This window comes from Brachyistius frenatus, unplaced genomic scaffold, assembly GCF_029030835.1.
Source record: "Brachyistius frenatus isolate BFR_SWC_R1_liver_20210118 unplaced genomic scaffold, ASM2903083v1 Contig_12, whole genome shotgun sequence".
Classification (NCBI taxonomy): Eukaryota; Metazoa; Chordata; class Actinopteri; family Embiotocidae; genus Brachyistius; species Brachyistius frenatus.
Genome location: NW_027210611.1, coordinates 2,032,778 through 2,055,812, shown reverse-complemented (window position 1 = coordinate 2,055,812; position 23,035 = coordinate 2,032,778). Strand labels below are relative to the sequence as shown.

Below are 23,035 nucleotides of genomic sequence, written 5' to 3'. Positions count from 1 at the left end.
CTACAGAGATAGATTATTAGCTTTTCATAAAAACACCACGAGATTGCAAATGTTTTGCAATGATGATGCAAAATTCACCCTGTTCATCGATGCTACTGGTTTTGCACACAAACAGTTGTGAATTCCTGAAAGAAAAAGAAAAAGTCAAAATTACACTTGCGATGTGGATTATTTTAAGTACCAGGCACTGAAGTGGGTTTACTGTAATTGTGGGCTATCGGTCTGCATTTGTTTACACTTCTTTACACATGCCAGGATGGCTGCCATTGTACAAAACCATTTAAATAAAAGACCTAGGATAATTTAGGTCCACCTCTTTGAAATATATATATATATATATATATATATATATATATATATATATTTTATTATTCCAGTCAACTGTATTCTATATCTAAACAAAGTGTGCCTAACTTCAACAAGGCGCCACTCAACAAACTGCTGCTCAACAAACTGCTCTTGAACGCAACTCGCCCTCTCCGAGCGCAGCCCCTTGTTGCTAAGCAACCTCCACAGAAGATTGACAGCAACTTCAGTTGATTCATTCGGAGACAACTTTAACAAAAGGCAACTTTTTTTTTTTACAAGGCAACTTGCGGCGTTGTCACCCGCAAGGACAATAACACACCTCAAGGGAGCGAACAGAGAAATGGCGGCCAAAAGTATATTAATCCAAGTAAGATGATAGCCAGCCTTTTTTTTTTTTTTTTTTCGCTTTCACTTTCTACCATGACAACGACCCCCCCCCCCCCACAAGCTCATTAATTTGTCATTAGCCAAGTTAATTAAACGTTAACGTAACGTTAGCTGAGAGAGCGACACCCGGAGATGAGTGACGGTAACTTTAGCCAACGTGTGCTGACTTTGTCTCAAAGTTTAACGACAGCAGCTAAATCTACATTATCACCGTGTAGACGAAGTAATCGGCATGAAAGTTTCTTAATTTTTTCCCCCCCCCAGCTTAAAGATTCTGCTTTAGCTTTGACGATGTAGGTTGACCATCCTTGAACGAAAATGCCTCTTTTCTTTCCTCCAGCCGGGCGGTGAAAGTGGGCTTTAAAAGCCTGCGGTGTTTTTTTTACCCTCGACTTCATTTGCAGAAGTTTCAGCCATGCCAGACTTTGAACCCCTCAGATTCCCCTCTAGGGAAGGACGACCCGGTCAGCAAGGTGAGAAGACAAGCTTTTACTTTCCTTGTCGGCTGATTATAGCCTACTGATGTAGCCGCGATACTAAATAGTTGTAAGCAAGTACCTAATATTATTATTATTTTTTTTAATATAAATCAACTTCATCTTTACACCCACTGAGCAATTAATTACGTCTAAATCAGCGCTGGAAAGCAACTAAGTTGCTGCGTTTATTAATATAAATATACTATAGTAAAATTTTGAGGCACTTGTACTTTACTTGAGTATTTCCAGTTGATGCTACTTCATATTTCCACTCCACTACATCTCAGAGCGAAATATTGTTCTTTCTGCTTCACTGCATTTATTTGACAGCCTTAGTTACTTTTCAGATAAAGATTTGACACAACGGAAAACATCACAGGCTTTTAAAGTTCCTGTTAAAGATTGAAGCAGTGGTTTCAAACCTCTTTGGCTTATGATGTCTCACAAAAAAACGGTGTTGTCAAAGTCACATTTGAGATGTGTATGTGTTGTTAACAGCTCCAACAAATACAGATTTTTGTCCTTTCTAAACTTCTGACATGATTTCCTTTTAAGAAATGTTCAAACGATCCACTATCTGAGCCATGGTATGTGCAGTGCAGTCTTCCTAATCCAGCCAGTGCACACAAAGCTACTGAAAAGCTATGTAAATGTAATAATATTTAATGATGTTGAAGAAATGTCACTCTCTAACATCACCGGCCAAATGACACTGAAGGTGATTGGCCCTGAGGCTCACGTGGCCCGGCGCCGTGGCTATAATACACCCTGCCAGTGTGATTTAGAGGTAATTCAGCCCGCCACTGACATATTGCCCTAACACCTTCCTACCCCACTTGGTTCTTTCAGAAGGGATTATTCATCGAAGCTGTTCAGCAGCAGATGGTCTTCATTTTAGTTTTCCCTTCAGTTCCTCCGACTCTGTTCTTGTTCTGAGTCAGCTCTCTCACGAGCCTTTCTACCATTTAAAGGAGCGTCGTGGCAAGATAACTGTTCTGAGTCAGATGGGAAAGGCTTCAGATGTCACTGCCTTTACGTTTTCACTGAGAATAGTCCAAAAACAGCTTGAGGTCACACACACCTATGAAGGATGGGATGGAAGTTCACTTGTTGCTGCGTATGGACTCGTTCTCTTTATCCAGGGCCTGTCCTCACACTGCAAAGTTGATTGCACACCTCGGAAACATGATCCTGCCATGGTTTTCTATCAACAACTTGACCTTTCATTTAAACACAATGCTCGTGTGCACTGAAGGATGAGAAGAGAAGAAGATCTCACAGGTTTTCTCAAGTGAGGGAGAATAAGTTGTACTTCAGAGGCTCTGTTGGTCCTGTCAGGCTTTGTATGCAGACTTGACCTCAGTGGAGCAAGCCAATGGATGAGAACAGTCAATGGATGCTCCTGCTGAGCACAGATCTATTAACCCTGGTGGGAGAGCACATCTTTCATCCCTCCCCAACAAGTGGGACCTTTTGACTGTGCTCCTCAATAGAACTATTGGTTTAGGACATTCCAATTATTAAACACGATACAGAGTGAAAGAGCTTTTCCCACTTGTTAGTTCATACCTCAACTTTAGAAAGAAATCTGAACATTCAGCTTTTTGACTTGAAATGTTGCTGAATAATGACTTTTTGAGTGGCCACTGAAGCTATCACTGAGGCGCCTAACAGTGTTTTATGTACAGTACTGGGCAAATGTAAAAAAAACAAAAAACAGAAAGTGAAGTGAGGATGCTTTTATAAGTAATGTAATGAATACACATTACTAATCTGCTCATTTTACAGAAAATAAAGTATATAGAAAAAACCTGAACCAAATCCATATTTGGTGTGTGACCACTGTTTGCCTTTAAAACAGCACCAGTTCTCCTGAGTGCACTTTAACAAAGTGATGTTGAGATCAGGTGTCTTTAAGGTTGCTGGACAGTGACTCCTTGTTCTTCCTGCCACTGAAACTTTATGCGCCTCGCTGTATGATTGGGGTCGTTGCTGTTGCTGCAAAATTAATTTGGCATGGAGCTGTTTTTACATGATGGATAAGAATCTGAACATCTAAAGTCCCTAAAACTTTATTTGTCCCTTTGCAAAGCATCAATTTAGTCAAACAAATCAAAAAGTTGGCCCTGAACTGAAGAAATGATTAATGAACAACGATAAATTAAATAAAATTTAAAAAAAAAAGATCTTTCTAAAAATTCTAATTGTTTTTGTTCTATTAGTAATTTCCTACATTTTTTATTTGCTCGCAATATCACACAAACATTTCAATATAACTTGTTAGCTATCTGAGAGATCACCACAGTGCCATAACACAGGTGCAGAAGGAATTAAGATTCAGTTCTGCATGCATATAAATAAAATGTATACTGTTATATGCAATACAAATTTGTTCCAAACATCCAACATGATTAACAAAGCTTCACACTACAGTTCAGAGTTGGACTATAAATACGTGGATTTATACAAATCACTCCATGCCAATACTAGTTATCATTTAAAGCCTGCGTTTAAAGTACTTTATGATCGACTTCAGAGTGATGTCTGGAGGATAATTTACTGCATGTTTAAAGGTAATATGAATAAGTCTACATTTTATTGCTAATAATATCACTGATCCGTATTAATGTAAAGTAGTTTGATTAAAAAGTCAGTATTTCTCAGTGTAGGTTTGTAAACTTGTGTTTTTTACCTCTTCCTCAGCCAGATGGCGTCCTTTCACCACCATGAATTTTGCCCTTGGGTTTGTCTTGAGACACTCAAATTAGTTGTCTCTGTTCTCTCACTGATGCTTCCAGTATTTTTCAGTCTCTGCAACTAGAATCAAACTGCAAGTCAAGAACCACAGAACATCTTTCACAGCCAAATACATTTTAGTAATTACTTTTCAAAATCAAATTAATGAAGTTGGGTGAGTGTTTGCTACAACTAAACTGCTCTTTTCAGATTTTTTTCATTTAGAGATGTGTCATCATTTTGTTATTTAGTATCATTGGGGCTTTTACCATTATGCAAAGATTGTGATGAGAAACAAAACTGGATTTAAGCAAAGTTGGATTTACCTACTTTAATATTTTGTCCGTCTCAAGATCAAGCAGATCTTCAAGCCGTCTGCACTGGTAGACGTCGCACTTGTGCTTTGCTCAACAGCCCCTCACCATGTGCCAACACTGCTATTTACCACCTCCAAGAGATGAAGATGATGGTGGAAAATTGGTGCCAGCAGGTACATTAATATCCAATAATGTCCAACTTGTAACAAAAATATCCTGATAGATATAAAATGCAATTTAAAGGTATATTTTTCCCTTTTGTTTTGAACCAGTCTGGAAAATATTCATCACAGATTGATCAGGACAAACAACAGTACACCAAAACTTTAAGGTGAAGTATTTCACTGATTTATCTCCTATTTCCTTTTGTTATATTCAGTATGCAATATTACACAAGTTCCCCTTGTTTATAACAGATTACAGTCCAGAGACTCAGATTCTGAATCCGTGATGTCAACAGATTTGTACGTTGAAGGCATTGCTATTAGTGCAACAGGTAAACACGTTTTGTTTTCGAATATAAAATCATTTGTTATGTATCTTTCTGCGCTGCCACAGAACAGCGAGGATTGTTCCCAATCCATGAGGAAATCATAGAGCAGCATTGTCTATTGAGTTAAAAGTGATCTTGTTAAGTTTTCATCCTCTAGAAAGTTGCCCGTTACCACCTCTACTGAAGAAAATAAACGACGTCCTCGTTGAGGTTGTTTGTCTGATTGAGCGGTTGGAGGCTGATCGGCAGGACGCCGAGGAAGCTCTCCACACAGAGAAGAGAAGAAAAATATTTTTGGAGAGCAAAGTCGACAGTATTTCACTGTGGAGGCAAAAAGAGCACGCTTTCGTCGTCCAGAGAGGTCAGTGCCTGTGAAGTGTCACATCATCAAAGATCTGTTTGTTTCTTGTGTGTAGTAGTGTGATTGTGTTCTTCTAAAATCCAGTGAGTTAACTTTTTATTTCATTTTTAAATATTGCCTTTTCTAGAGCACGAGGCTTGCATTAGGGACATCACTGAGTTGAAGTGGCAGCAAAAACTGGAAAGAGACAAAGTCCACCAAGTCAAGGAGAAGATGTTCCACACCGAGTTGTTGAACCGGCGTTTACAGGAGGACATCAACTTTTCCAAAAAGCAAATCCCCGTTGTGACGGAAAACCTGGAAGTTCAGAGAGGCATCATAAAGCAGATCAACACGGCACAGGCTGAGGTAGGCCCTCAGCTGATTTCATCTATCACCATGAATTTAGTTTCAAACCCTCAAATCTGCACATTTTAAGGACACTGTTAAACGTTGAAGAAATGTTCTGTATTCTTTCCAATTATCCCAGTAAAATGTAAACTGTAAATGTAAAATGTAAATTAACTTGGGTTTGCAACTGTAGTTCTATACGGCAAGTGCTACAGATTCTGGTGAATTTCATAGATTTATTAAAAAAAAAATGTATACAACCCCCCCCCCCCCGAAAACTCTTGTTTTACTGTCTGTAATCCAAAAGTGGCATGGCACTGTGCATGGCGATGTTTGCTGGTGTGTTAGTTCACTGTCAGTTGTGGGTAAAATCTCTCTATTTTAACAATTGACTGGATTTTCATTAAATTTGGTGCAGATGTTCATGGTCTCCAGAGAATGCATGCTAATAACTTCAGTAATTTTCATTTAGCTTTTCCACTTCTTAATTTCTTTAGTTTATGACAGGATGCATCAAAATGACCACACTCAGACTCAGCTGTACTTTGAGCTTAATGCTTGCATGTAATATTCTGTTAAAGTGGAAGAACAGAGACGAGATTGATTGGTGAGCAAAGCTCAACATGCAATAGGTCAACTTTGAGTCGATGCAGCTTTACAGTTGAAAAATGAAACTGACTTAAATGAAAGAGGAACAAATGGTTTTAATCACATCTCAACAAGTCGTTGGCTCTTCTGAGTAAAACCTGATATGTATGTAACTTTAGTACCGGGCTTACTGAAGCACAAGGTTAACAGCTAGCCTCTGGCTTTTTGGATTTTCTAAGATTTGCCTATAGCCAGGAGAATTTTTAAAAGCCCTTGTTGTGCAGTCACTCTGTTGGCTGTGGCTTACTCTAGGAATAAGATTCAGAATATTTAGTGTTGAAGGAGTATGGGTTGATAGCAGGATAATGTATGTTCTTTTATAATTTAATTACTTCATGAAACTGTTCATAAGTAATACCTAAGGAAAACAGTCAGCCCATCACTTCCTTTCTGTTTTTTTAGGCTGACGAACTTTGCTCAAAAATACAAAGTGAACTCACACTGGTTCAGACGGAGTTAAACAAGATGGAGCTGGAAACCAACAGTGAGAAGACATCAATGGACCACGAACTGTTGACGCTGAAGAGGCAGCTGCCAGTGAGATTGTGAGTATCTACCTAAATGATGGGAAATCAAATGGATTCACCTCAGTGTAGTACAACTGAGACATTAGGAGAAACCTTTCATAAATAGTTTGAATAGCTTTTGTCAGTTCCCAGTGAAATGTGTAGTTTAATTAGTTGTTAATCTGTGTTTTAGTTTTGCAGTTTTGTTATTTAAAAATGCATTTTTTTTGCTGTGATTTCCTTTTTTAGGTCTTAAACACAGTAATCTTCCAAATACATTGTATAAGAACCACAGGTTTTCGTATACAACTAAATATATTCAAATGTATTTTTCCTATTTACCCACATGCTGCAGTTTCTGAACATTTTATTAAACATAATTCTCATTTCTAGCATGTGAATGCCGTGTCCATATAAAAGACTTTTAACACCGTCTTTAAAATCCTATAACAGGACAGTTTAACAGATGTTCTATATCAGTGCGCAAGCCAAGGTATATTGAAATGCATGTAACCATAGCAACAATACTTCTGATTGATGCTGCATCACCAGATAATAGCTCTCACTGTAACGGACCTAATCATTTGTTAAAATGACTACAAACAAACTTGGCAAATCATTTGAACGCAGGTGTCCTGACGCACAAAAATAATGGAGTATTTTAACTGTAATGTTTTAAATTACATAAATAAAAATTGGTTTGATTCCATTTTTATCGAAAATAATGTTTTATTTCTCCAGGGAAGATTTAAACCTTTTGAAGTTGGCTGACGAAGAGCTGTGCACTGAAATACAGTATACTGAAAATACTATTGCTCTCACAGAAGAAAAGTACAGACTCACAAATCAGCGCATCCTTGAACTGATTGAGCTCGAGAAAACAGAAAACGACAGGGTAACTGATACTATCCATATTTACAGCTATATTCAAAAAGGTAGCTTTCATTACTAGATAACTGTAATGACATTAATGTTTTGTACCTTTTTGTTACAGATTTCACAATTGAATCTTAAAATTGATGATGAAATGCAGAACAACAGGAAATTAATAGAAAAACTAATAGCACTGCAAGAACACATTGACAAAACTGTAAGTTAAGTCTCAACAGCATTTTAAAGTCCCAAATACTGTGTTACTGAACATGTCTTCATCGTGGTGGGGAGGAGGGGGTGGGGTGGGGGGGGCTTTTGCTGCTTATGTGTGTCATGATAGTTTATTGGGTAGAGCGTTTCACCCCTGCAGGACTACAATTGAACTCCTACAGCTGTGTATGCTAATAATGTTTTTAAGTCATGTCACTTTAGGGTGTTCTACATAGGTGCATCCACAAAGTGACATATGGTATGCTGTGTTACTCACAGAAAATTAATGGGGAAGCAGAAGTTTCCTGCATAGAAGAGCAGCTCCAATCGAAACACCAAATTTTTGCAACTCTCCGTAAAGAAAACTTGGAGAATGAACAGAGTGCAGAAGACTACAAAATACAAATTTGCGAGAGGTACAGTGTCAGAGCCAAAACAGTGGAGAAATATGCATCATCCTTTATTGAATATCATTACTGTATATTATACGCCACTTATGTGTGTTTGCACTTACTTTACTGTGCGTTTTGGTTTTTTTGGTTGTTTTTTTTTGTTAGCGAGAAGGTAGTGAAGCAGATGCACGAGGAGAGGAAGCAGATGCTCCAGAAAATCACTGACAATGACGAGCAGTGGGAAAAGGCCAAGGAGGAAGTGACCCAAGTTGTAGCCCTGCACAGTGCCACTCAGACTAAGCTGGAAGAACAGGAGCAGCTCCTCTTCATGGAAGAACAGAAGGCCAGGGTCAGTGGCAACATATGTACATCTTCTTCACATGTATTCTTCATGGAATACAGTGTATGTGGAAAATGGGAGATACCAAATGTGTCCAGTGTTTTTCCTATACCCTACAGAAAGAGATTGACAACTTAAAGAACGAACTGACCAATCAAATGACAGCATTGGAGCAACTAAAGGTAAATTCATGGGGTGCTTTAAATTGTTCAATCTGATCGAGTAGATTTTACTCGGATTTAAAAATGTAACTACATCACAAACCAGTGATTGTTAAATACGTTGTTAAGAATATATGTTATTAGAAAGAGGTGAAGTTTGACAAAGCACGGTCTCGGTAACAATCAAACAATACGGTTGCACAAATGTGTTTTTAAAAATAAGGGTATAATTGTGCCGCATCATGTGTGCATTCCCACTCCTGCATTTCCTGTTTTCGTTTTTACCTGTTGGCTGTGTTTTAAGAGTTTAGGATAATGACATTCTGCCTTGTATTTATTTTTCAATCAGATTCATTGTATAAACAACAAAGAAGAACTGAAACGACAGAAAAAGAGTTCGGAGAGAACCAACCAACAACTCCAGGAAGTATTTGAAGAAGCATTCACAGCAACAAAAGCTTTCGAGACAAAATTGGAGGTACCGATAAAGCTTGAAAAAAGTTCCTCTTTGTCGGGAGATAAATTACCTTGAATAAGTGTCAATTTATAAAGCGATGTTTGAAAAGTCAAATGCATTTGTGATTCGGTCTTGGTTCATACAGGGAATCAAGAGATTTCAAGAAAATGTGGAAAAGATTCAGTGTGAACACAACAAGACATTAGACAACCTAAAGAAGGAGAAAAAACTCAAATGTGACCAACTGAAAGCTGCAGAGGTAGGAAAGAAAAAGTCCCGTAAAGCAGTTCTTCTTGAGTCAAAGTACAAGTTGCTAAGTTAGGTGCGAAGCTGATCGAGCACAAAGCTAGTCACAGCTATTTATCACGTCATTCTTCTGTTGAACAAAATAATCTCCTGCCCTGAGGTTTTTCAGACTTTTATTTTGTTTAATATTAATGTTACTCTTTGTTTACAGGATTTTCACCGTGACACTATAAAGAGATATGACAACACTCTGGATAGGATCAGTGACCTTATGAATAAAAGTGAAGAATACCGCGATTCTTCAAATAAAATGGAAAGAATAGTTGAAAAAAAGCCAGAAGACATAGCAGAACTTCAGTAAGTTAGTTATCTACAGGAAACACTCTTAGACATTTCGAGTAAAGAAAGGAATAATATTATTGGTGAATTCTCAAATGTTTGTCCTTTTTTTCCCCCCAAGCAGATAAAAAAAAACTAATTTGTATTAGTTTGAATTAAATAGTCCAAAATACCTTCTAAAAAGAACATAATATTCTACAAGCATAGTATAATTGTGTGTGTTTGATTTCTCCTTCCAGAAGTGTTTTTGATGTGTTGGAGTTCAAAAACAAATCAGCTGCTCTCATAATGAGCACCTTGCAGTCTGATATTAATAACTGCCAACAACGAACACAGCGATCCATGCAGACACACACTGCTCATGTTACAGCAAGAAAAAAGGAAATGGAAGACAGCAAGGTAACAAAAAAAAATGTTGCTCACAATAACTCTGTAAATACATGACTTTATCTGTCAAATACTGCGAAATCAGAGACAAACTAAAAAAAAAAAAAAAAAATCTCGTTGTTTATTTGTTTGTGGATTAGTGTCAGCACATTGCTTGTCACAATACTTCCCTTAAGATACAGAGAAAAGAGCTGTGTGCAATTAAAATTACAAGCCATGGTCAATCTCGTTTAAGTGCTTTTCCCACAAATGACAACTCACTGTTGTTATAGTCTTTTGTCTGGACGAATTTGATGATGCATGTCTTGGTGAGATGCTCTGCTTATTTTTGTACCTGTAGGCCAACATTTTCAATAGCAATTTCAATGTAAGCATACATCTCACGATATCAAATAAGCATATAATCCAGACCTTTTTATATTTATGTCATGAAATGGGCTCTTGTAAAAAAACGGGAATCTGCTGTGCACAAAATAGCATGCGTTTGAACAATCCTTTGTAAGAGAAACCCCTATTTATTGTAAGGTTTTCATCTGCAGGATTATCAGCCCCAGCCAGAGCCTCTTTGCTGATGGGGGTTTCACATGGCTTATCTAATGTGAAATCGCCATGTGGTATATAGTTTCATTAAACGGTGATCAAGAATGCATTAGTTCAAAACAAGAAAAGGCAATGGAGCTTAAGCTGCCATGCATCCAAGTGCAGCAACTTTAAAGAAGTTGTTGGTGTGAGACAATTTAAGAATTAGAAGTCTTCCTCATAGACACAACTCCCATTAGCCAGATAAAAGTTAGCCATGCAAAAAAAGGGTTTTAGTCTTTTTCACTTGACAAAATAAGATGATATAACAACAATACTCGTCACCAAATAAAAAGATCAGAGTCAGAAGTTGGGAGGAAATTGGTGGCTTTAATCATCGGGTCCAATATAAAGCACACATAATGTCTGCATTAGGATAACATAATAAGCAGGGTGTGCAATCAGAAATCACAGTGCATGAAGCAGAATGGTTAGACACCTTCAAATGTGCGATTTCTTATAAATATGCTGACCCCAGCTTTTCTTTTCTGCACCGACTGTTACAAGTCAGTATAACTAATAGATGTCGGAAGTTTATATGTGGTTATGATTACAGGAAGTAGAGGGTATATCAAGGTGAAAGCGGGTGCTTTGTTAGGAATCTCAGGTCATCTGGAGTTAACCCATACACACCTGAAAGGATCTCAGCGCTCAAACATGCACCTATTTTTTGATTTGATCAGGGCTTGTCGTTTGGCGAGGACAAAGTAAACAATGCAAACTGCCGACGCTATCAGTTTCTTATGGGCAATGAAGTGTAATTTGTTCCATTTACACTTCACAACAGCATCAGATGGGCTTTGTCAGTGCTGCATGGAGTAATTAAACCTGAAATCAATAGCAGGCATTTGTCATGTTTACAGCCCCTCTTTCTGCTGGGTTAAACTCATCACTTTAGTGCTGTTCTGTTTTACTGCAGAGACACACTTCATTATGTCTGCAGGTAGAGTTGAGATATTCACACATCCCCTTACCCAGTACTCGGGAAACATTGTTCAAATGAAAAGGGGACATGCAAAGAGACACATACTCGCTGTGATTTATTTGCTTGATTTCCCAGAGAGGTGTCCATTGTTGTATGCCTGCTTTTTATATTGCCTTGTTTTAAAACACAAATACAGAATGCCTGTATTGTATTATGCTCACACATAGCAGGTCAGTGGTCCAACTAAAGTGTTTTCTACATAAAATGGTCAGTGTGGTGTTACATTACAGTATACACGGTGCTGTATATTTACTTTCCAATTACCTTCATTATATATAATCTTCTCCTGGGTGTCTGTACATAACTGATTGTGAGTCATGAAAACATTGATCAGTGTGATCGTTGATTATGTATTTTACTTCTGTACTGAACATCTTGCTGCCTCAGCTGTTGTTGGTCTCCTACAAACATATCGGTAAAATGGTCATCATACGAACACAAAGTCATTCATGAATTCTTAATGCTCAAAGTATTACATTTTCATTTAAGTGTGAGACTTAACTGGTTTCAATCCAAACATTTTCAGTGTATTGGTGACAGTTATTGTTGCACCACTCAGATATACCAGAGTAGTATCTGCGCTGACATCAACCTTAATAATAAGATCAAGTGTCAGCCTTGATGTGATTTCTCTGTCAGTGCCATGATAGAATTCAGTCTTTCTGCCATCAGATACAGTCATTCATTTATAGCAGGCTGCTAACAGTTTAGTTTTCAGTGACAGAATAATAGTCTCATGTTGACTTTTATAAGAATGATTGCTGTGAGTTCCATGCAGTAGAAAACTAGCATCAAATCACGACCTCATATTGAATTGCTGAAAAAGTTGGACGTGTGCATCCTTATTGACAATGTAGTGTAGGTGTGTCACAATCACAGTACTTACATCACAGGTCTGCAGCCGACCTCGCAAATGATTGTCTCTCGGTGGTTATTTAACAGCTAATGTAATATTGACCTTTTTCTACTAAACCTAAACTTTTTATTCTTGTTTATGTAGGAAGCACTAAAAAATGCTCTGAGGGAGAACAAACTGCTGGCAAGCAAGTATGAAGATGTTAAGAAGGAGCTCATGGAGGCCAAACAGGAGTCGGTGTCTGCACTGACCAAGAAAAACAATGCACATAGATCTTTTCATTACTACACACAGGTACAGTTTATATAAGCTTCGATTTAATTTACTATCACTTCCCGTCTCTCTCTTTTTCAATACGTTTCTGGACTTAAAATCTTTGCTGTGGTCTTGTATTCCCTCATGTTCTACTTTGTGGTGTTCTTTTCACTATATATCTCCTCTCTGCATAAGCAGTACTTTTAAGAAGGTTTTAGTTTGGCAACCAGTGAGGAGGTTACTGCAGCAATCTAATAATGATGAGATAACTTGAGTGGAGGAGGATGATGGATGTGACATAATGTAATGATAACTATGTAGTTTTGCCACCAAGGGGAGTAAAGCAAGAGGTTGATGGTACATGTAAATACTATAACTTCTACATTTTCCTGTTTATAAATTCGTAAGGTGGTCAGAGGTGAAGCTTCTTTTTTTTTTTTTTTTTTTTCATGTTACAAATTTGCCCCTTCCTCACTGCAGGATCTAACAATGAATGTGCTTTCAGGGCTAAAATAGCACCAGACGTCTTGACTAGTTGAGGGAGACAAATCAGCAGCATTTTACTGTTTAATCTTTATACTTTTTGACACTATTTAAGTGGAATAGAATTACACATGACAACCATAACACCAGGAAGAAGCCACACTGCTCCTGCAATGAAAAATACATATTATTTGTTCCAAAAATGACTAATACCTTTACTTGAGCAATTCCTCATCTAACTGCATGAATGTTATCAAGTGAAAAATGCATGCAAAAATAAAATCCTGTGGACAGGATTTTCCACGCTCATGATCAAAGCCTGATTTTCTTTTACTCTGGATTCAGCCTTCACCATTTTTGTTTGTTTCAACTCCCCACTTGTACAACAGCAGCCTCTCGGCTAGTGTTTTATGCCTAAATTTAGTGTTTTTATAACAAGCTTATAATTACAAGTGTTTCTGAAATGTAGATTTTGGACTATTACATTTAATCTGATTTATACGGATTCAAGTACACTCCTGTCCTGTTTTACATTTCCAATTATCCTCATAATGTTTGCATGACATGTCCTAGTTAGTACATATGTTACACAATGTAATCGCCCTTAATTGATTTGCTTATAACTGTGGGCAACATGGCGAATTCATTTAACATTGTCGGAATCATTTGAGAGATCAGAACATTAGTGCATGTGTGTGAGATGCTTCACACTAGTCATTTGTGTGTTTGGAGAGCCCATAATCTCTTATATCATATTCAACTGAGAGGCACAATGACACGCATCTCTTAGGTATCACTGAAACCTAATCTTGACAGCAGGCACCCCTGATGTACAGTTCAAGTGACAAGCTTAAAACAACCATCACTCCAATTATGAGACAGCTACTATACAACATAAAATGCTTTAAATATATACTGACGTATAGTACAAACATATAAAAATATATATTTTTAATGTTTTCAGTCCTAACTTACTTTACTTACATTACTTATGTTATCAATATATTTTCTAGCACCTTGTTTATCCAAACACAACCGAACAGCATCTAAAACCAGTAAAGAAAAAGCACCCACAAACAATTCCTGTGAGTTTAAACTTAAAAAAATTATAACTGCAGCTTTTACATGATGTTCACATGTTGAAATGAAGGATCACGAGGCGTCCTCTAGATTATTTTATTTGTATTAGTGCCTTTGTTAGAGGGGTGCAGTAGATACAGTATATATGGGGAAAGAAAGCAGAGGAATGACATGCAGTAAAGGTCCTGCCATCTGGGAATCAAAACAGGGACTCACTGCAGACAGCATTCTGTGCCCATGAGACCCTCAGCATTCGGCTATTGGATGACATCAGTCTTGCTTCTTTGTACTGAGCGAAGTGTTACCAGTCACGTGCTTTAAATAGTAATCACATTAATTATTACTGTAAATTTGTACGTAGTTGATATCATTGTATTTTGATTGTATGCTACTTTATAACTTTGCTACGCTATAATTCATTGAAAATGTAACTTTTTAATAGCTACGTACCAGATATGTTGCAAATAATGATTTTCTACACAAAACCCACTGTTTTAGATTAAACTATCCGGCACTATGGGCGACCCGATAGTCAAGTGGTTCGGGCGTGGTTCACATGGACACATATGTCCCGAGCAGCACTTCCTAACTTTGGGATGTGGCTGGCAGGGCTTTTGCTGCACGTCATTCCCCAAATCTCATTCCCTTCGTTTACCATCAATCTCCACTGCCGCTGTCAAATAGGGCATACAATGGCTGTAAAAATAACCTTTAAAAAGAAAAACAACTATCCAGCACTATATAAAATAGTTGTTTCTCCTACATAAACTGCAACAGTTGCATGCTACTTACACAAAACTGTTAGTAATAGTTATCCAGGAGTATAATATATAATAGTTTAACCCTCACTGGGGCCTTTGCCTGCATTTTCAATGCTGTGTTACTACTTTGATTTAAGAGATGGATGTCAATACTTTGTCCACCACTGATGGTAGCGTATCATTCATTAATTTAATATACATATTAAATTAGTGCTATGACAGTAATATATTTTGTATTTAATATATGTTTTACTAGTGTCACCTTGAATAGATGTTACCCAGCAATCACTGTCAAAATCTTTATTGGCAGAAATTGGAGAGCATTATCAGTAATATACTTATTGTCCATAATAACAGGTGGAATCAAAGAACATAAAGTATTGTACAGTATATTTCTTAACTGATCAATCTAGACACACCTCGGGTAGTTTTATCTAACATCACTATTTTCTATCATAAAGAGAGGATTTAGTCCCGTTAAATGTATTTACAATTAGACTCTTCTTTATAATTCAACAAGTATCAAAACATTCAGAGATGCAAAATTCTCATTTGTAAATAGAACAAATGTATGACAAATCAGCATCTGATAGTATTTGCCAGTATGTGCCTCTTATCAAAACACTTTTGAATCTACTGTACATGCAAGCATTGCTTTGTTTATGTGGAGGCTTTCAGCTCTTGGGTTTTAACAGGGTACACCATAAAGAGCATTCTTGTTATTGTCTTTCCTTCAGGAGCTGATGACTGAGCTAATTCGCTTTAGTTTTCAATGCACTGGGGAACACATTGCCAAGCAATGATAAGCTTTGTAGGAAGAGTAGAGAGATGGAGGGGGAAGAAAAGCAATGGCATCTATCAGAATTTAAACCTCTTTGCTTGAAACTGTGTTCAAATAATAAAGCAAGCAGCATGTCTTTCCAAGAGACTAGGAATAATTTCTGGTTTCAGTGGGGGGTTCATGACTCTGTGTGTATGTGTAAAATATGTCTTGAGGGGATTGGTATAAAGTTAAACTGGGTGAAGTAGAAATATTTTACTCATCAGCTTTGCAGTCACAGAGTTTGCCTCGGCTAGAACAAAACTGCTGAAGCATTTAGAGAAAATTAACCCCCCATCCTGGCAGCCAGATGTGACTGGATTCTGATGAGTGCACACGAGTGGGCAGAGAAACCAAGAGACTGTGAAATTCCTGTCAGGCCCGTGTACTGCAGAATGGGCTATTGACTGCTTTCTCTATTCCCCTCCATCATTCTTCTTGAACACTGCCATTAATTTCCTCTCCTGCCTTACCAATTCCTTTTCTCTGCCTTCTCTCCCCCCAGCTCTCTTTGTTGCAGAAGAGGATGCACAAAGCTTTGGTGAAATACTTCAAACAACGCAGCCTCTACAGCCAGGCTGAACTGGACCGGTGCCAGGCTCTTTCTCAAGAGACCGACCAGAAAATAAAAACAGCCCAGGTATTTGTACATATACATGTAAAACAGGCTGGAAAACTGTACCAACTGCACCAACTGTCACCATTCATTTAAATGGTAAATCCCCTTATTCAACTTTCATTCCAGTCTAGGTATTCTACCGGATGATGGCATATTCTTTTGCATACCACAGTAACTCCATGTTATGCTTGGCATTGTTCGAGCCTCATCCGGCTAGTCGGTTGCCTTGTGTCTTCTTTTCCAAGCACGAGCAGCCAGGCAAACATCCACCGAGGCTTTGTGCCTCGCTGCTATGACGGAGTTAAAGACGGCACTCTTACATTACAGTACATTCACTCATCAGATCGCAGGCCGGTGTGATGGATGATGTGTGTGCTAGAGTGCCTATCGAGTGACCCCGTGTTTGAGGCTCACTCTGCATCTCTAGATAACTCTATAGACACACATCATGTCTGGTCACATCACATTAACATTTGAGCTTGTTTTCTGTTTAGCAGACGAGGTTTTGACTTTACAACTGATGCAGAGTTCTTTACACCACACGGACGATGTCCTCATCTTACAGCTTCTTCTTGGTGAATAGAATAACCTTCCATCTGTGTTGCAGAAGAGTAGGAGCATATTCTACAAGGTTGAGAAGTAAGGATCTTCAATTAGAGGATAATCGGTGTCTAATCTGTGCTGTGATGTGCGATGAGGTCAAAGCGGACGGAGGGACAGTGATGAATCTTTATGAAATGTCCTGTCCAGCATTACCGCAGAGCCAGGTGGCATGCAACCATACTATGAACTACTTCCACGTTTTACTTTACCTTACCTGGCCAAGTGGGCCATGTTTGTCGTTTTCAATCTGTTGGTTTTTGTGTAAAATATCAGTTTTGTTTTTGCTGATTAATCTGATCCAAATCCAACTTTATCAGCTATGCTGGAGGCAAAATATGCTTAGATTTGATTAGAGGTTTCCAGGGGAGTACCTACTGAAAAATACTATTAAGTGGTTTCCTTCTCAGTTCCTCCTCCTCTGACTGCTGATAATGTTTTTTTTTTTTTTTTTTTTTTTTTGATGGGTCTGGTCCAGACATTACAGGGAGCAGCCATGTCTCAGTGGCCCAGCCTCAAAAGGCCCCAGCAGATCACAGCTCAAGGCAGGGAGGAGTGGGGCACAGGGGGAGGAGCTATCAGAGAGCTGCAGAGTGTGAAGGACAAAAGAGCTGGTGTATTCAAGCGCACCGCACCGTCACCCGTCACAGCTCAGCACAGGGTCCATCAGAGCAGGCAGCTCTCACTTTAAAGCTGCTGCTGATGAAGAGTCCAGCTCAGGGTCTATTCTCCTAAAAGTATGCATGGAGAAAAAGCCCTTAAGTAAAAAGCCTTTATGAGTTTATCATCAGGCATAAATGCACAGTCCCCATTATTAGCCTAAATATTAAGACTGTGATTGTGAGCTTAAGATCCACAACAACAAAAAAATCCACTGAGTATTTTGACAGAGCTAAACACAACCTCCCCAACCACAATTACATGATACGCAGATTATCAATATCAGTTTATAAGGAAGAAATGACGCAATCAATAGAAGGATACCGGTTGTAGCTGGAGTTAAACCAGGCTGAATCCTGATGAGGCCTATACTAATCCATCATGTCCACTTAACCCCACAAGCAGAACACAAGAGAGGTCAGGTTCGCACTTTCACAGCTAAAGTGCTTGAATCAGAAGCCAAATGGCAGTTTGCTCAAAAGTAGCTTGAGGGAAGGAAGGCAGGGGAACCCTAGGGTGGGTGGGTGGGAGTGGGAGTGGGGTGGGAGTGGGGGGCGGCAGGCTGTCATCCTGTTACACTCCTGCCAGAACTGGCAGTTCAGCTTTGTGTTCTGCGAGTTTACACTAGGGATGGCATAATTGACAATGGCTAACAGCGGAGAGCAGTGCACAGCCTTGTTGAATGGCCAGTAATGATTGGAGCAGACGCCCACTGCCCCAGTCCCAGGGGACAGTAATCCAAGATCCTGTTTCTGATATAATTGTTAGTCAGAGAATTTCTGCATGGCTAGCCTGGTTCAGATTCCCAAGCTGGTTGACAGTGCCAGGCAGTTTAATAGAAAAACTGGATGCTGAGGTTTTTAAAACAGAAGAGCACTGAACCTGGACGTGGTTCACCAGGAGCCTCTTGTTCTCCTCCCCGACAAAAATAAGAACAAGACGGTAACTTTACTCTCCCAGTTGTAGATCTCTCAGCTGTGTTGGATGCACATAGAGCGAAGACTTTTCATTAGTGCCTTTATACCAAAACAGCGTTCCCTCAATTAGCTTGTTTTCATTTCTTCTGTGTGTCCCTCACTCAAACAGGAGGGGTTGTCAGAAGAAATTCAACTCATCTCAGCGTTCCTGCAATCCTTGACAGATGACTCAACTACCACTGATGATGCTGGGGTGAACAAACAAGCCAGTCCAGATGCTGCTGGATCGAATGAGTAGATGCCTTCAGTTCAAATCGCAGTGTAATTGGACATTCACCTGTACCAGACAACTTACTTACCCTAGCACGCTTCACTATTCCCCCCTCTTTACTTGCAGCAAATCCATAACAATGAAACAGGTGACTTTCATGCTGCTGTCAGGACTGATCTAATTTTAGCTGGGTGAATGATTGCAATTGGCTTTGCCTCATCAGATAATTAATCTATGTCACCATTAATTGGAAAAGAGAATAATTACAGGCAGTGTTGACAGAAATTCTACGCTTCTCCAGATTCCAAGATCTAATTACAACTAGTGAAACCCTGTGACCTTAACTAGCACTTAGTACACCTTGGCCACCTTGACCATGCCCATGTGAAGACCACTGTCTCTTCAAAGACCCTGTTTTTGTTATCGCAGCCCACGCTGCTCCGCTCTCTTCACTCACTGAAAGCTGTCTCCCTCAATCACTTTTCAATATTCAATCTTAATTTTGTGGAAGTTTAGCATTTTCAATGAGCTGGAGATGAATGATTAATGAATAAATTTAAATGCTTCATTTTGTCCATGGATCATTAGTTAAGTCCTTTGTGGGAAGGACCTGAGAAAGGAGTGAAAATTATTGAGACATTAGCCTGGAGCAATCCAGGGGTAAATAGTGTGCACAAAAGGATGTTGTGTGTGCACTATCCACTGGCTTTTTTTTTAAAAAAAAACCTGGGGAAACACTGTTTTCAATTTGGAATCTTAACTGAATCACATTTACTTCTTGTCGAAAATTGATTTTTGTTTCATCATGTTTAAACAATGTCATACTCATGGTACACAACACAATGTCTGCTCCGTATGGACTTTAAAAGTTAAGTACAAATGTTTCTAGATGAAAAAAAAATACTCTAAATATTATCACATCTATTCAATATTATAATTTACATACGTGTGGGAATAAGTAAATGATAATGGTCATATTTTTCATGAAAAAGTACAAATCTTGTTGATGTGCTTTTTTAACTTTAGTGGTGACGAGATCAATGTTTTATCACTGCTACTTAGAAATACGTTGCCGTCACCTTCTGTCTGTGTTGATAGAGATGCTGTTGTGTTGTTTATACGCCAGATGCCTCCCCTACTAGTGGGGACAGAAGGGGGCAGTATGAACACAACAACCTTGGAAAGATAACTGAGTAGACCTCCAGTCTAGTACCTTAACATAACATTTACCACAGCATTTTTGATCTCAAATCAAACATCACCGTCATTCAGTCAGTTGGAATATGAACGACAGTTTTAAATAAATTAAAAAAAATAGTAATTTAAATTTTTGTGATTTCTTTTATCTGCAAAAAAGTAATTTTCTAAGTTAAAGTAAAGTTTTATTATGTAGCACTGGACTTAAATATACTATATACTCGTATAGTGATAAACATAAAAAACATTCAGCGTAACGGCACTAATGTGGTCGACTTCTCGCAAAGCCATGATGCCACTAGCTCCCCAAAAGCACCTTCAGTCCATCTCATTCTTTACTGACTACATGTCTCTCAAAGGAAAGTGCCTCTCCAAACAAAATGTATCTAGTCTCCTTGCATCTAATCAATCCCCTAAATAAATGAAAGTGAGCCACAACTAGATGTCATCACATTTATCTGCAGGCGTGCCTTCCAAGTGCACACACCTAAATGCTGCTACTCTAAAGAGGGTGGACTGTGGAAGTACTAATGGGGTACTTGACAGCTCAGATGTATATTCTTCTGTGTTGACGCTTGTTTCAGTATGATGAGGATCAAATATACAGCACAAGCCTCACTATGCTGTTGTATTCTGTGATGCATCAAAGCTGGTTCAGGAATTCTTTTTGTAGTTTTGTATAAAGGCATATTTTGCAAGAGACATGTTGGCAAAATCTGATTTACAGGCAGCATGATTCTCAATTTCAGCCTGGCGCCACCATGCAGACGATGGGTCCGTTTCATTTGGATTCACTCCGGTAATCACTCCTGATCATTGAAGTGAAGCCGAGTGAATCAGAGCAACGTTCTGTCTTTTCAAGCTAAGCAAAATTCTGCTTTTAGATCTTTTTAAAAACAGGAAAATGGAGGTGTCCTCCCGAACCGTCCTGTCTTTGTTCATGAGAAAGTGGAGAGTTGAGCCATGGAGCTGATGGAGTCAAGGAAAGAATGTGAGTTGAGAGAGGTGCTACTGTGTCTAAAATATCAATGAGGGAGATGCTGCCAAGTTTTGGAGCACACAAGAGGAAGTAGGTTTTCTGTTAACATAGACACGACTCAGGCATTCCTGCACTACTTCATATAATACTGCTCTTACTTGTCTTCTGTGGAGAAGATTTGATTTGATTTGGACTAAATACTTTGAAACTTCTCTGCTGCTTATTCAACACAGCATTTCTAAAGCACAGTATGTTTTCACTGAGTGTGTTTCTTTAAAGTTTAGGCAACGACAGCAGCTGCCATTCAGTCATACTGTACAGCGTAACAATACACTGGAACTGTGTGGTTGCCCAGGTGAGTCTTTAATGTGGAGCTCAGCAGAAAACATGACAAACGAATTCATCAGTAGAACAATACATGTTCCTTGTGTTTCCACACTCGTTTGATTTCAAAGATATTTATCTTAAGAGGATAATAATTTGTGAAAGTCTCTGACATTTGTGGCTAGCTAGCATGATAATAAATCCATGGCTTGGAACATTTTTTAGTTAATTAGAGTCAATCAATCCAAACTTTGCTCACTTACCGGTGTGAAACCGGAGTATAATGAGCAGAAATCAGCATGGTGATTGGAAAACACAAATTACAGCTGTTAAAGAGAAACTCATCCACTTTTCTTCTGTTGATGCCAATGCCTGCTGCGAGGATTTAAAATTAGCATGGCATTCCTTTAATGGATGTTGGGGTTATGTGCTCCTCTATAATTAAAAAACCTGTTAATATTCTTTGTAGGCTAAAATAAGAGGGGTTATTATGATTACATGACAGCTCTTCAAAAGCACATATTGATCAGTTGACTGTATACATTTTCTTTTTTTCTTTTTTTATCATGACACTATTTGCTTCTATTGCAGAAACATAAAACCAGTTTATATCCACTTCTCACATGCAGTGTGTGTTATTTGTATGATATACTAGTGATGCTTTTCTGTGTTTATCCGCAATATGAGCAAATTAAGTAACACTACATAATGGTGTGTGACCATACCAGTGAGGTGGTCAACACTGCTGCTTCAGTGAGATCATGTGGCATGTTAATGAACTTGCTTGATATATGGGACAGTCTTTGCCGTTATAGGCGGTGTATATCTCGATGGTCAGGGCTACGTTCATATATTCTTGACATATTCCATGCACCTCACATTCATGGTGTAATGATGTGAATAATGACCCGGTGATGTTAACAGCACCCTACAATAGGATCTGTATCTGATCTAGGCTCCCGGACTGGAGAATGACATGACGTAGCTGATGTGACCACAACGTACATGACCTCACCGCTGGATGTAATTTCTTCTCAAGAGCTCTTGGAAAGGGAGAGCTTATGTTGTTGAGCTCATGTCGTCAAGGCTGGTAACAGCAGCTTGCCATTGTATTAATTATTGTCAGGGAATCCAAGGGGTGTAGATAATACAGAATGCACTGGTTGGTCCCATTTGTTTCACTTGTCAGTGGAGTGAATAATTGGGAGTGCTGACCATATTAGACAGAGAATTTCTAAAAGATACGACTCAAACAGTTGCAACACAAAAGTATGGCTTGGAAATTAAAAAGCTTAATGTCTTCGTTTTTCAAATCAGTATGGAATAATTTGCTGGCTTCTCATTGCCAAAGGAATTTACTGAAGTTTAACTCTCACAACTGTACTTATGATTCACAATGAAACATACAGTTTAAATTGAGGAAACTGTTTATTGTATTTTACATTTGATTTGTCCAGGAAAGATTATGTGTCTCGGCAGAATATTTCTTTTGGTAAACCTAAAACATTGATCAGTGTCAGATATTTTGCACCCTGACTTCTTTCGTTAAAGCCTTGAGAACATTGATACCGTTTTAGTAGAAGGGGGTTGCTAATACAATGGGGCTCATCTTGCAATTCTCCCAAGGAATAACTATCAGTCCTGCTACAGCAGCTTCAGCGTCCCTAGGTGACCGCGC

General features: G+C 38.6%; 1 protein-coding gene across 1 annotated transcript; it reads left to right on the top strand.

Moving 5' to 3' along the window:
* Positions 1-1,014: 1,014 nt before the first annotated feature.
* Positions 1,015-20,156, top strand: LOC138617188 (coiled-coil domain-containing protein 178). The gene is given in 20 exon segments (XM_069691944.1): positions 1,015-1,077; positions 1,079-1,169; positions 4,265-4,401; positions 4,501-4,559; positions 4,645-4,724; positions 4,879-5,082; positions 5,210-5,430; positions 6,463-6,605; positions 7,308-7,461; positions 7,561-7,656; positions 7,929-8,065; positions 8,207-8,390; positions 8,501-8,563; positions 8,892-9,020; positions 9,145-9,258; positions 9,457-9,602; positions 9,824-9,983; positions 12,536-12,685; positions 16,296-16,430; positions 18,756-20,156. Coding segments are annotated over 20 exon segments (2,595 nt in total). The 3' UTR covers positions 18,885-20,156.
* The last annotated feature ends 2,879 nt before the right edge of the window (positions 20,157-23,035 follow it).